At 58.1% G+C, this 13,717-nt stretch overlaps 1 protein-coding gene across 1 annotated transcript in view; it reads left to right on the forward strand.

The window, feature by feature from the left end:
* The window catches only part of cnih3 (cornichon family AMPA receptor auxiliary protein 3), a 180,016-nt gene extending 168,837 nt beyond the window's left edge, over positions 1-11,179 (forward strand). The window contains exon 6 of the mRNA XM_085998254.1: positions 10,893-11,179. Coding sequence (XP_085854380.1) covers positions 10,893-10,920 — 28 coding nt within the window. The 3' untranslated portion in view covers positions 10,921-11,179. The remainder of the gene's footprint in view (positions 1-10,892) is intronic.
* The last annotated feature ends 2,538 nt before the right edge of the window (positions 11,180-13,717 follow it).

Consider the following 13,717-nt stretch of genomic DNA (forward strand, 5'->3'; position numbering starts at 1 on the left):
GGTCAGTACAGAGGGAGCGCTGCACTGTCGGGTCAGTACTGAGGGAGCGCTGCACTGTCGGAGGGGCAGTACTGAGGGAGTGCTGCACTGTCGGAGGGTCAGTACTGAGGGAGTGCAGCACTGTCGGAGGGTCAGTACTGAGGGAGTGCTGCACTGTCGGAGGGGCTGTACTGAGGGAGCGCTGCACTGTCGGAGGGGCAGTGCTGAGGGAGTGCTGCACTGTCGAGGGTCAGTACTGAGGGAGTGCTGCACTGTCGGAGGAGCAGTACTGAGGCAGCGTTGCACTGTCGGAGGGGCAGAACTGAGGGAGTGCAGCACTGTCGGAGGAGCAGCACTGAGGGAGCGCTGCAGTGTCGGATGGGACGTGCTGAAGGTGCGCTGCGCTGTCGGAGGGTCATTACTGAGAGAGTGCTGCACTGTCGCAGGGGCAGTACTGAGGGAGCGCTGCCCTGTCAGAGGGGCAGTACTGAGGGAGCGCTGCACTCTCGGAGAGGCTGTGCTGAGGGAGCGCATCCCTGTCGGAGGGGCAGTACTGAGGGAGAGCTGCACTGTCGGAGGGGCAGTACTGAGGCAGCGCTGCGCTGTTGGAGGGGCAGTACTGAGGGAGAGCTGCACTGTCGGAGGGGCAGTACTGAGGCAGCGCTGCACTGTCGAAGGGGCAGTACTGAGGGAGCACTGCACAGTCGGTGGGTCAGTACTGAGGGAGCGCTGCACTGTTGGAGGGGCAGTACTGTGGGAGCGCTGCACTGTCAGAGGAGCAGTACTGAGGGAGCGCTGCGCTGTCGGAGGGGCGGTATTGATGGAGTGCTGCACTGTCAGAGGGGCAGTACTGAGGGAGCGCTGCACTGTCGGAGGGGCAGTACTGAGGGAGCGCTGCACTGTCGGAGGGGCAGTACTGAGGGAGCGCTGCACTGTCGGAGGGAAAGTACTGCGGGAGTGTTGCACTGTCGGAGGGGCAGGAATGAGGGAGCGCTGCACTGTCAGAGGGTCAGTACTGAGGTAGTGCTGCGCTGTCGGAGGGTCAGTACTGAGGGAGCGCTGCACTGTCGGAGGGCAGTACTGAGGGAGCTCTGCACTGTCGGAGGGTCAGTACTGAGGGAGTGCTGCACTGTCGGAGGGAGAGTACTGAGGGAGCGTCGTACTGTCGGAGAGCAGTACCGAGGGAGTGCTGCACTGTCGTAAGAGCAGTAATGAGGGAGTGTTGCACTGTTGGAGGGCCAGTACTGAGGGAGTGCTGCACTGTCGGAGGGGCAGTACTGAGGGAGCGCTGCACTGTCGGAGGGGCAGTACTGAGGGAGCGCCGCACTGTCGGAGGGGCAGTACTGAGGAAGAGCTGCACTGTCGGAGGGGCAGTACTGAGGGAGCGCTGCACTGTCGGAGGGTCAGAACTGAGGGAGTGCTGCACTGTCGGAGGGGCAGTACTGAGGGAGTGCTGCACTGTCCGAGGGTCAGAACTGAGGGAGCGCCGCAGTGTCGGAGCAGCAGTAATGAGGGAGTGTTGCACTGTCAGAGGGACAATACTGAGGGAGCGCTGCACTTTCGGATGGGCAGTACTGAGGGAGCGCTGCACTGTCGGAGGGGCTGTCCTGAGGGAGCGCTGCACTGTCGGAGGGGCAGTACTGAGGCAGCGCCACACTGTCGGAGGGGCAGTACTGAGGGAGTGCTGCACTGTCGGAGGGGCAGTACTGAGGGATCACTGCACTGTCGGAGGAGCATTAATGAAGGAGTTTTGCACTGTCGGAGGGACAGTACTGAGGGAGAGCTGCACTGTCGGAGGGGCAGTACTGAGGCAGTGCTGCACTGTCGGAGGGGCAGTACTGAGGGAGCACTGCACAGTCGGTGCGTCAGTACTGAGGGAGCGCTGCACTGTCGGAGGAGCAGTACTGAGGGAATGCTGCACTGTCGGAGGGGCAGTATTGATGGAGTGCTGCACTGTCAGAGGGGCAGTACTGAGGGAGCGCTGCACTGTCGGAGGGGCAGTACTGAGGGAGCGCTGCACTGTCGGAGGGGCAGTACTGAGGGAGCGCTGCACTGTCGGAGGGAAAGTACTGCGGGTGTGTTGCACTGTCGGAGGGGCAGGAATGAGGGAGCGCTGCACTGTCAGAGGGTCAGTACTGAGGTAGTGCTGCGCTGTTGGAGGGTCCGTACTGAGGGAGCGCCGCACTGTCGGAGGGCACTACTGAGGGAGCTCTGCACTGTCGGAGGGTCAGTACTGAGGGAGTGCTGCACTGTCAGAAAGCCAGTACCGAGGGAGCGCTGCACTGTCGGATGGTCAGTACTGAGGGAGTGTTGCACTGTCGGAGGGACAGTACTGAGGGAGCGCTGCACTGTCGGAGAGTCAGAACTGAGGGAGTGCTGCACTGTCGGATGGTCAGTACTGAGGGAGCGCCTCACTGTCGGAGGAGCAGTAATGAGGGAGTGCTGCACTTTCGTAGGGTCAGTACTGAGCGAGTGCTGCACTGTCGGAGGGTCAGTACTGAGGCAGCACTGCACTGTCGGAGGGTCAGTACTGTGGGAGTGCTGCACTGTCGGAGGGGCAGTACTGAGGGAGCGCTGCACTGTCGGAGGGGCTGTCCTGAGGGAGCGCGGCACTGTCGGAGGGGCAGTACTGTGGGAGTGCTGCACTGTCGGAGGGGCAGTACTGAGGGAGCGCTGCACTGTCGGAGGGGCTGTACTGAGGGAGCGCGGCACTGTCGGAGGGACAGTACTGATGGAGCGCTGCACTCTCGGAGGGGCTGTACTGTGGGAGCACTGCACAGTCGGTGGGTCAGTACTGAGGGAGCGCTGCACTGTCGGAGGGTTTGTACTGAGGGAGCGCCGCGCTGTTGGAGGGCAGTACTGAGGGAGTGCTGCACTGTCGGAGGAGCAGTAATGAGGGGCTGTTGCACTGTCGGAGGGACAGTACTGAGGGAGTGTTGCACTGTCGGAGGGGCAGTACTGAGGGACTGTTGCATTGTTGGAGGGGTAGTACTGAGGGAGTGCTGCACTGTTGGAGTGTCAGTACTGAGGGAGCTCTGCACTGTCGGAGGGTCAGTACTGAGGGAGTGTTGCACTTTCGGAGGGGCAGTACTGAGGGAGCGCAGTACTGAGGGAGTGCAGCACTGTCGGAGGGTCAGTACTGAGGGAGCACTGCACTGTCGGAGGGTCAGTACTGAGGGAGTGCTGCACTGTCGGAGGGTCAGTACTGAGGGAGCACTGCACTGTCGGACGGTCAGTACTGAGGGAGTGCTGCACTGTCGGAGGGTCAGTACTGAGGGAGTGCTGCACTGTCAGAAGGGCAGTACCGAGGGAGCGCTGCACTCTCATAAGAGCAGTAATGAGGGAGTGTTGCACTGTCGGAGGGACAGTACTGAGGGAGCGCTGCACTGTCGGAGGGTCAGTTCTGAGGGAGCGCTGCACTGTCGGAGGGTCCGTACTGAGGGAGTGCTGCACTGTCAGAAAGCCAGTACCGAGGGAGCGCTGCACTGTCGGATGGTCAGTACTGAGGGAGTGTTGCACTGTCGGAGGGACAGTACTGAGGGAGCGCTGCACTGTCGGAGAGTCAGAACTGAGGGAGTGCTGCACTGTCGGATGGTCAGTACTGAGGGAGCGCCTCACTGTCGGAGGAGCAGCAATGAGGGAGTGTTGCACTGTCGGAGGGACAATACTGAGGGAGCGCTGCACTTTCGTAGGGTCAGTACTGAGGGAGTGCTGCACTGTCGGAGGGTCAGTACTGAGGCAGCACTGCACTGTCGGAGGGTCAGTACTGTGGGAGTGCTGCACTGTCGGAGGGGCAGTACTGAGGGAGCGCTGCACTGTCGGAGGGGCTGTCCTGAGGGAGCGCGGCACTGTCGGAGGGGCAGTACTGTGGGAGTGCTGCACTGTCGGAGGGGCAGTACTGAGGGAGCGCTGCACTGTCGGAGGGGCTGTACTGACGGAGCGCGGCACTGTCGGAGGGACAGTACTGATGGAGCGCTGCACTCTCGGAGGGGCTGTACTGAGGGAGCACTGCACAGTCGGTGGGTCAGTACTGAGGGAGCGCTGCACTGTCGGAGGGTTTGTACTGAGGGAGCGCCGCGCTGTTGGAGGGCAGTACTGAGGGAGTGCTGCACTGTCGGAGGAGCAGTAATGAGGGGCTGTTGCACTGTCGGAGGGACAGTACTGAGGGAGTGTTGCACTGTCGGAGGGGCAGTACTGAGGGACTGTTGCATTGTTGGAGGGGTAGTACTGAGGGAGTGCTGCACTGTTGGAGTGTCAGTACTGAGGGAGCTCTGCACTGTCGGAGGGTCAGTACTGAGGGAGTGTTGCACTTTCGGAGGGGCAGTACTGAGGGAGCGCAGTACTGAGGGAGTGCAGCACTGTCGGAGGGTCAGTACTGAGGGAGCACTGCACTGTCGGAGGGTCAGTACTGAGGGAGTGCTGCACTGTCGGAGGGTCAGTACTGAGGGAGCACTGCACTGTCGGACGGTCAGTACTGAGGGAGTGCTGCACTGTCGGAGGGGCAGTACTGAGGGAGTGCTGCACTGTCGGAGGGGCTGTACTGAGGGAGCGTGGCACTGTCGGAGGGATAGTACTGAGGGAGCGCTGCACTGTCGGAGGGGCTGTACTGAGGGAGCACTGCACTGTCGGAGGGGCAGTACTGAGGCAGCGCCACACTGTCGGAGGGGCAGTACTGAGGGAGCGCTGCACTGTCGGAGGGGCAGTACTGAGGGATCACTGCACTGTCGGAGGAGCATTAATGAGGGAGTGTTGCACTGTCGGAGGGACAGTACTAAGGGAGAGATGCACTGTCGGAGGGGCAGCACTGAGGCAGTGCTGCACTGTCGGAGGGGCAGTACTGAGGGAGCGCTGCACTGTCGGAGGGAAAGTACTGCGGGAGTGTTGCACTGTCGGAGGGGCAGGAATGAGGGAGCGCTGCACTGTCAGAGGGTCAGTACTGAGGTAGTGCTGCGCTGTTGGAGGGTCCGTACTGAGGGAGCGCCGCACTGTCGGAGGGCACTACTGAGGGAGCTCTGCACTGTCGGAGGGTCAGTACTGAGGGAGTGCTGCACTGTCAGAAAGCCAGTACCGAGGGAGCGCTGCACTGTCGTAAGAGCAGTGATGAGGGAGTGTTGCACTGTCGGAGGGACAGTACTGAGGGAGCGCTGCACTGTCGGAGAGTCAGAACTGAGGGAGTGCTGCACTGTCGGACGGTCAGTACTGAGGGAGCGCCTCACTGTCGGAGGAGCAGTAATGAGGGAGTGTTGCACTGTCGGAGGGCCAGTACTGAGGGAGTGCTGCACTGTCGGAGGGTCAGTACTGAGGCAGCACTGCACTGTCGGAGGGTCAGTACTGAGGGAGTGCTGCACTGTCGGAGGGTCAGTGCTGAGAGTGCGCTGCACTGTCGGAGGGTCAGTACTGAGGCAGCGCCGCACTGTCGGAGGGGCAGTACTGTGGGAGTGCTGCACTGTCGGAGGGGCAGTACTGAGGGAGCGCTGCACTCTCGGAGGGGCTGCACTGAGGGAGCGCTGCACTGTTGGAGGGGCAGTACTGAGGGAGCGCTGCACTGTCGGAGGGTCAGTACTGAGGGAGTGCAGCACTGTCGGAGGGTCAGTACAGAGGGAGCGCTGCACTGTCGGGTCAGTACTGAGGGAGCGCTGCACTGTCGGAGGGGCAGTACTGAGGGAGTGCTGCACTGTCGGAGGGTCAGTACTGAGGGAGTGCAGCACTGTCGGAGGGTCAGTACTGAGGGAGTGCTGCACTGTCGGAGGGGCTGTACTGAGGGAGCGCTGCACTGTCGGAGGGGCAGTGCTGAGGGAGTGCTGCACTGTCGAGGGTCAGTACTGAGGGAGTGCTGCACTGTCGGAGGAGCAGTACTGAGGCAGCGTTGCACTGTCGGAGGGGCAGAACTGAGGGAGTGCAGCACTGTCGGAGGAGCAGCACTGAGGGAGCGCTGCAGTGTCGGATGGGACGTGCTGAAGGTGCGCTGCGCTGTCGGAGGGTCATTACTGAGAGAGTGCTGCACTGTCGCAGGGGCAGTACTGAGGGAGCGCTGCCCTGTCAGAGGGGCAGTACTGAGGGAGCGCTGCACTCTCGGAGAGGCTGTGCTGAGGGAGCGCATCCCTGTCGGAGGGGCAGTACTGAGGGAGAGCTGCACTGTCGGAGGGGCAGTACTGAGGCAGCGCTGCGCTGTTGGAGGGGCAGTACTGAGGGAGAGCTGCACTGTCGGAGGGGCAGTACTGAGGCAGCGCTGCACTGTCGAAGGGGCAGTACTGAGGGAGCACTGCACAGTCGGTGGGTCAGTACTGAGGGAGCGCTGCACTGTTGGAGGGGCAGTACTGTGGGAGCGCTGCACTGTCAGAGGAGCAGTACTGAGGGAGCGCTGCGCTGTCGGAGGGGCGGTATTGATGGAGTGCTGCACTGTCAGAGGGGCAGTACTGAGGGAGCGCTGCACTGTCGGAGGGGCAGTACTGAGGGAGCGCTGCACTGTCGGAGGGGCAGTACTGAGGGAGCGCTGCACTGTCGGAGGGAAAGTACTGCGGGAGTGTTGCACTGTCGGAGGGGCAGGAATGAGGGAGCGCTGCACTGTCAGAGGGTCAGTACTGAGGTAGTGCTGCGCTGTCGGAGGGTCAGTACTGAGGGAGCGCTGCACTGTCAGAGGGCAGTACTGAGGGAGCTCTGCACTGTCGGAGGGTCAGTACTGAGGGAGTGCTGCACTGTCGGAGGGAGAGTACTGAGGGAGCGTCGTACTGTCGGAGAGCAGTACCGAGGGAGTGCTGCACTGTCGTAAGAGCAGTAATGAGGGAGTGTTGCACTGTTGGAGGGCCAGTACTGAGGGAGTGCTGCACTGTCGGAGGGGCAGTACTGAGGGAGCGCTGCACTGTCGGAGGGGCAGTACTGAGGGAGCGCCGCACTGTCGGAGGGGCAGTACTGAGGAAGAGCTGCACTGTCGGAGGGGCAGTACTGAGGGAGCGCTGCACTGTCGGAGGGTCAGAACTGAGGGAGTGCTGCACTGTCGGAGGGGCAGTACTGAGGGAGTGCTGCACTGTCCGAGGGTCAGAACTGAGGGAGCGCCGCAGTGTCGGAGCAGCAGTAATGAGGGAGTGTTGCACTGTCAGAGGGACAATACTGAGGGAGCGCTGCACTTTCGGATGGGCAGTACTGAGGGAGCGCTGCACTGTCGGAGGGGCTGTCCTGAGGGAGCGCTGCACTGTCGGAGGGGCAGTACTGAGGCAGCGCCACACTGTCGGAGGGGCAGTACTGAGGGAGTGCTGCACTGTCGGAGGGGCAGTACTGAGGGATCACTGCACTGTCGGAGGAGCATTAATGAAGGAGTTTTGCACTGTCGGAGGGACAGTACTGAGGGAGAGCTGCACTGTCGGAGGGGCAGTACTGAGGCAGTGCTGCACTGTCGGAGGGGCAGTACTGAGGGAGCACTGCACAGTCGGTGCGTCAGTACTGAGGGAGCGCTGCACTGTCGGAGGAGCAGTACTGAGGGAATGCTGCACTGTCGGAGGGGCAGTATTGATGGAGTGCTGCACTGTCAGAGGGGCAGTACTGAGGGAGCGCTGCACTGTCGGAGGGGCAGTACTGAGGGAGCGCTGCACTGTCGGAGGGGCAGTACTGAGGGAGCGCTGCACTGTCGGAGGGAAAGTACTGCGGGTGTGTTGCACTGTCGGAGGGGCAGGAATGAGGGAGCGCTGCACTGTCAGAGGGTCAGTACTGAGGTAGTGCTGCGCTGTTGGAGGGTCCGTACTGAGGGAGCGCCGCACTGTCGGAGGGCACTACTGAGGGAGCTCTGCACTGTCGGAGGGTCAGTACTGAGGGAGTGCTGCACTGTCAGAAAGCCAGTACCGAGGGAGCGCTGCACTGTCGGATGGTCAGTACTGAGGGAGTGTTGCACTGTCGGAGGGACAGTACTGAGGGAGCGCTGCACTGTCGGAGAGTCAGAACTGAGGGAGTGCTGCACTGTCAGATGGTCAGTACTGAGGGAGCGCCTCACTGTCGGAGGAGCAGTAATGAGGGAGTGCTGCACTTTCGTAGGGTCAGTACTGAGCGAGTGCTGCACTGTCGGAGGGTCAGTACTGAGGCAGCACTGCACTGTCGGAGGGTCAGTACTGTGGGAGTGCTGCACTGTCGGAGGGGCAGTACTGAGGGAGCGCTGCACTGTCGGAGGGGCTGTCCTGAGGGAGCGCGGCACTGTCGGAGGGGCAGTACTGTGGGAGTGCTGCACTGTCGGAGGGGCAGTACTGAGGGAGCGCTGCACTGTCGGAGGGGCTGTACTGAGGGAGCGCGGCACTGTCGGAGGGACAGTACTGATGGAGCGCTGCACTCTCGGAGGGGCTGTACTGTGGGAGCACTGCACAGTCGGTGGGTCAGTACTGAGGGAGCGCTGCACTGTCGGAGGGTTTGTACTGAGGGAGCGCCGCGCTGTTGGAGGGCAGTACTGAGGGAGTGCTGCACTGTCGGAGGAGCAGTAATGAGGGGCTGTTGCACTGTCGGAGGGACAGTACTGAGGGAGTGTTGCACTGTCGGAGGGGCAGTACTGAGGGACTGTTGCATTGTTGGAGGGGTAGTACTGAGGGAGTGCTGCACTGTTGGAGTGTCAGTACTGAGGGAGCTCTGCACTGTCGGAGGGTCAGTACTGAGGGAGTGTTGCACTTTCGGAGGGGCAGTACTGAGGGAGCGCAGTACTGAGGGAGTGCAGCACTGTCGGAGGGTCAGTACTGAGGGAGCACTGCACTGTCGGAGGGTCAGTACTGAGGGAGTGCTGCACTGTCGGAGGGTCAGTACTGAGGGAGCACTGCACTGTCGGACGGTCAGTACTGAGGGAGTGCTGCACTGTCGGAGGGTCAGTACTGAGGGAGTGCTGCACTGTCAGAAGGGCAGTACCGAGGGAGCGCTGCACTCTCATAAGAGCAGTAATGAGGGAGTGTTGCACTGTCGGAGGGACAGTACTGAGGGAGCGCTGCACTGTCGGAGGGTCAGTTCTGAGGGAGCGCTGCACTGTCGGAGGGTCAGTACTGAGGGAGCGCTGCACTGTCGGAACTGCTGTCTTTTGGATGAGACGTTAAACTGAGGCCCCATCTGCCCTCTTAGGTGGATGTAAAAGATCCCATGTCATTATTCAAAGAAGAGGAGGTTTCCTGGCCAATACTTAGCCCTCAGCCTGCAGCACCAAAACAGGTTATCTGGTCATTATCACATTGCTGTTTGTGGGGCTTTGCTGTGCGCAAATTGGCTGCTGCAACTCGTACTTTACAACAGTGACTACACTTCAAATGTACTTCAGTGGCTGTGAATCGCTTTGGGACATCCTGAGGTTGTGAAAGGTGTTATATAAATGCAATTCCTTTTTCTTTTGAATGAGCACAACAGACGGGCACTAAGGGGTTACACAAGGGTGATCCATCATTATTTCTGTTAAATACAGATGGATATGAGTTATTTGGTCATTTGTTTTTGTTCTGGATTTGGTGTTGGTGTTTATATTTGTCGTGAATTGAGGGCTAGATCCATGAGGCGGGTCTGAAGGAAGGCAGTCGAATGTTATAGTAAGGACCGTAGTGGTAAGGTTTGTGGAACTGTTGGTGTACTGGGGATGGGAGAGATGGTTCAGGTAAAGCGCTCTTGCATGAGCTGCTCTCTGAGCTCTGGCAGCAAGGGGGACTGGCGACCGATGCCTCTCCTGCTCTTCCTCCTCTGCATGCTCCTCCGCCTCCTCCTCCTCCTGCTCTAGACCTTGTGTTCCAGGTGGTGTTAAGGGCTGGTCCCTCATCATGGCAAAGTTGTGAAGCATGCAGCAGACGATGACAAATCTGGATACCCGCTCAGGGCTGTACCGCAAAGCTCCTCCGGAACGGTCCAGGCAGTGGAAGCTTTGATTGACCACGGTGACTGTCTGCTCGATGGCGTTTCTGGTGGCAGCATGGCCCTCGTTGTAGGTCAGCTCTGCGTCTGATCCCCGGTTCCCGACTGGAGTCAGGAGCCATGTCCAGAGGTGATATCCCTTGTCAGCTGGTAGCCAGCCTGTAACTCGGTGGCCTGGTTGGAATAAAGGCGACACAGAGGACCGGGACAGGATGAATGAGTTGTGACTACTGCCGGGATAGCGGGCACAAACCTGCGTGACGCGCTGCCTGTAGTGGCGTGGAATCCCTTGCGATTGATAACGGTGCCAGGCTGCTGATAGAGAGCGCAGTCAAAGGCACCTTGCACCCTGGGAATGCCTACTCATGCTCCTATTTCTTATGTTCTTAAGCCTGCCATGTGGATGAAGCCTAGTGCGCTCTCATCTTGCTCTGTCCATGGGGAAGGAGATGTAGGAGTTTCTCCTAATGTGGAGAGCCTTGCTCACGTTGATACAGCGGTGGACTGAGAATGAGCATAAGAACTGGTAACTGTTGAGACTGGGAGCTGTGTTTTTTTTTTAACTCATTCCGCTTTGTGGGCATTGCTGGCAAGGCCAGCATTTCTTGCCCATCCCTAATTGCCCTTGAGAAGGTGGTGGTGAGCCGCCTTCTTGAACCGCTGCAGTCCGTGTGGTGAAGGTACTCCCACAGTGCTGGGAGGGGAGGGACTTCCAGGACTTTGACCCAGCGACGATGAAGGAACGGCCGACATACTTCCAAGTCAGGATGGTGTGTGACTTGGAGGGGAACTTGGAGGTGATCATGTAGATGATGAGATCTGGTAATGGCAAAGATGTTTTTAAGGGGAAGCTAGATAAGTACATGAGGGAGAAAGGAATAAAAGGATATGTTGATAGGGTGAGGTGAAGTAGGGTGGGTGGAGGCTGGTGTGGAGCATAAACACCAGCACGGACGGGTTGGGCCGAATGGCCTGTTTCTGTGCTGTAAAATCCTATGTAATTCTGTGTAATTGTGACCATGAAATGAAAGTTCATCTTGTGGATTTTCTCTCTTCTCCCACAGTATGATTGACACATTGGTCAGCATCTAACCAGGAGGGCACAGAGGCAGAGTGCAAATAAAATCCAGCAAGAGGCAGAGACAGAGACTGTCACATCGGAGATACTGAATTCAAAGCTCCATCTCTTACCACATCCCCACCAAACAATGGAGCAGCAGGTCAGAAATGGTCGCTCGCTCCCTCGTCAACTGTCAGTGGAACGGTGAAGAGAAAGTACTGAATGGGAACTGATTCCTGCACTTGACATGTCTGCCTCATTAATGGATGTACAGTCTTAAAGTTTACACTTCTTTAATCAGCAATGATGTCAGTCCGATTGTTTTATTTATCTATTGATTTACAGAGGGTGTCTCTCCATCCGGACCCCTTTCAGTGAGCGAGGTCTCCATCGGGACCCCTTTCAGTGAGGGAGATCTCCATCCGGACCCCTTTCAGTGAGCGAAGTCTCCATCGGGACCCCTTTCAGTGAGGGAGATCTCCATCCGGACCCCTTTCAGTGAGCGAGGTCTCCATCGGGACCCCTTTCAGTGAGGGGAATCTCCATCGGGACCCCTTTCAGTGAGGGGAGTCTCTCCATTGGGACCCCTTTCATTGAGGGAGGTCTCCACCGGGACCCCTTTCAGTGAGGGATGTCTCCATCGGGACCCCTTTCAGTGAGGGATGTCTCCATCGGGACCCCTTTCAGTGAGGGGAGTCTCTCCATTGGGACCCCTTTCAGTGAGTGAGATCTCCATCAGGACCCCTTTCAGTGAGGGGAGTCTCTCCATCGGGACCTCTTTCAGTGAGGGAGGTCTCCACCGGGACCCCTTTCAGTGAGCGAGGTCTCCATCGGGACCCCTTTCAGTGAGGGGAATCTCCATCAGGACCCCTTTCAGTGAGGGGAGTCTCTCCATCGGGACCCCTTTCAGTGAGGGGAGTCTCTCCATTGGGACCCCTTTCAGTGAGGGATGTCTCCATCAGGACCCCTTTCAGTGAGGGGAGTCTCTCCATCGGGACCTCTTTCAGTGAGGGAAATCTCTCCGTCGGGACCCCTTTCAGTGAGGGAGATCTCTCCGTCGGGACTTTGGCTTTGTCAAGGGAAGATCATGTCTGACTAATTTGATTGAATTTTTCGAGGGGGTGACTAGGTGTGTGGATGAGGGTAGTGCAGTGGATGTGGTATACATGGATTTCAGTAAGGCTTTCGATAAAGTCCCGCATAGGAGACTGGCCAAGAAGGTAAGAGCCCATGGGATCCAGGGTACCTTGGCACATTGGATCCAAAACTGACTTAGTGGCAGAAGGCAGAGGGTGATGGTCGAAGGTTGTTTTTGTGACTGGAAGCCTGTGTCCAGTGGGGTACCGCAGGGATCGGTGCTGGGTCCCTTGTTGTTTGTGGTCTACATTAATGATTTGGATGTGAATGTAAAAGGTATGATCAGTAAGTTCGCAGATGACACGAAAATTGGTGGGGTGGTAAATAGTGAGGAGGGTAGCCTCAGTCTGCAGGATGATATAGATGGGTTGGTCAGATGGGCGGAACAGTGGCAAATGGAATTTAACCCTGAAAAGTGTGAGGTGATGCATTTTGGAGGGACTAACAAGGCAAGGGAATACACAATGAATGGTAAGACCCTAGGAAGGACAGAGGATCAGAGGGACCTTGGTGTGCATGTACATAGATCCCTGAAGGCAGCAGAACAGGTGGGTAAGGTGGTTAAAAAGGCATATGGGATACTTGCCTTCATTAGCCGAGGCATAGAATATAAGAGCAGGGAGGTTATGATGGAGCTGTACAAAACGCTGGTTAGGCCACAGCTGGAATACTGTGTGCAGTTCTGGTCGCCACACTACAGGAAGGATGTGATAGCTTTGGAGAGGGTGCAGAGGAGATTCACCAGGTTGTTGCCTGGGCTGGAGCGCTTCAGCTATGAAGAAAGACTGGACAGGCTGGGGTTGTTTTCCTTGGAGCAGAGAAGGCTGAGGGGGGACCTGATTGAGGTGTACAAAATTATGAGGGGCATAGATAGGGTAGATAGAAAGGAACTTTTTCCCTTAGTAGAGGGGTCAATAACAAGGGGGCATAGATTCAAGGTAAGGGGCAGGAGGTTTAGAGGGGATTTGAGGAAGAACTTTTTCACCCAGAGGGTGATTGGAATCTGGAACTCACTGCCTGAAAGGGTGGTAGAGGCAGGAACCCTCACAACATTCAAGAAGCATTTGGATGAGCACTTGAAATGCCATAGCATACAAGGCTACGGACCAAGTGCTGGAAAATGAGATTAGATTAGACAGGGCCTGATGGCCGGTGCGGACGCGATGGGCCGAAGGTCCTCTTTCCGTGCTGTATGACTCTATGACCCCTTTCAGTGAGGGAGATCTCTCCGTCGGGACCTCTTTCAGTGAGGGGAATCTCCATCAGGACCGCTTTCAGTGAGGGAATCTCTCCATCACGACCTCTTTCAGTGAGGGGCATCTCCATCGGGACCGCTTTAGAAACATAGAAACATAGAAACTAGGAGCAGGTGTAGGCCATTCGGCCCTTCGAGCCTGCTCCGCCATTCAACGAGATCATGGCTGATCATCCAAACCCTAGCACCCGGTCCCTACACCGACAGCCATCCCACCCAAGCCCTATCCCCGTAACCCCGTAACCTCACGTATTTATTCCCCCCCTAACACTAAGGGCCAATTTTTATCATGGCCAATCAACCTAACCCGCACATCTTTGGACTTTCAGTGAGGGGAATCTCCATCGGGACCGCTTTCAGTGAGGGGAATCTCTCCATCCGGATCCCTTTGTGAGGGAGTCTCAGTTCCAGGATCCCTCCCCTTTGATCGATTGTAA

Source organism: Somniosus microcephalus, chromosome 9 (genome assembly GCF_052327205.1).
Source record: "Somniosus microcephalus isolate GS21.2 chromosome 9, FLI_Smic_1.0, whole genome shotgun sequence".
NCBI classification, from domain to species: Eukaryota; Metazoa; Chordata; class Chondrichthyes; order Squaliformes; family Somniosidae; genus Somniosus; species Somniosus microcephalus.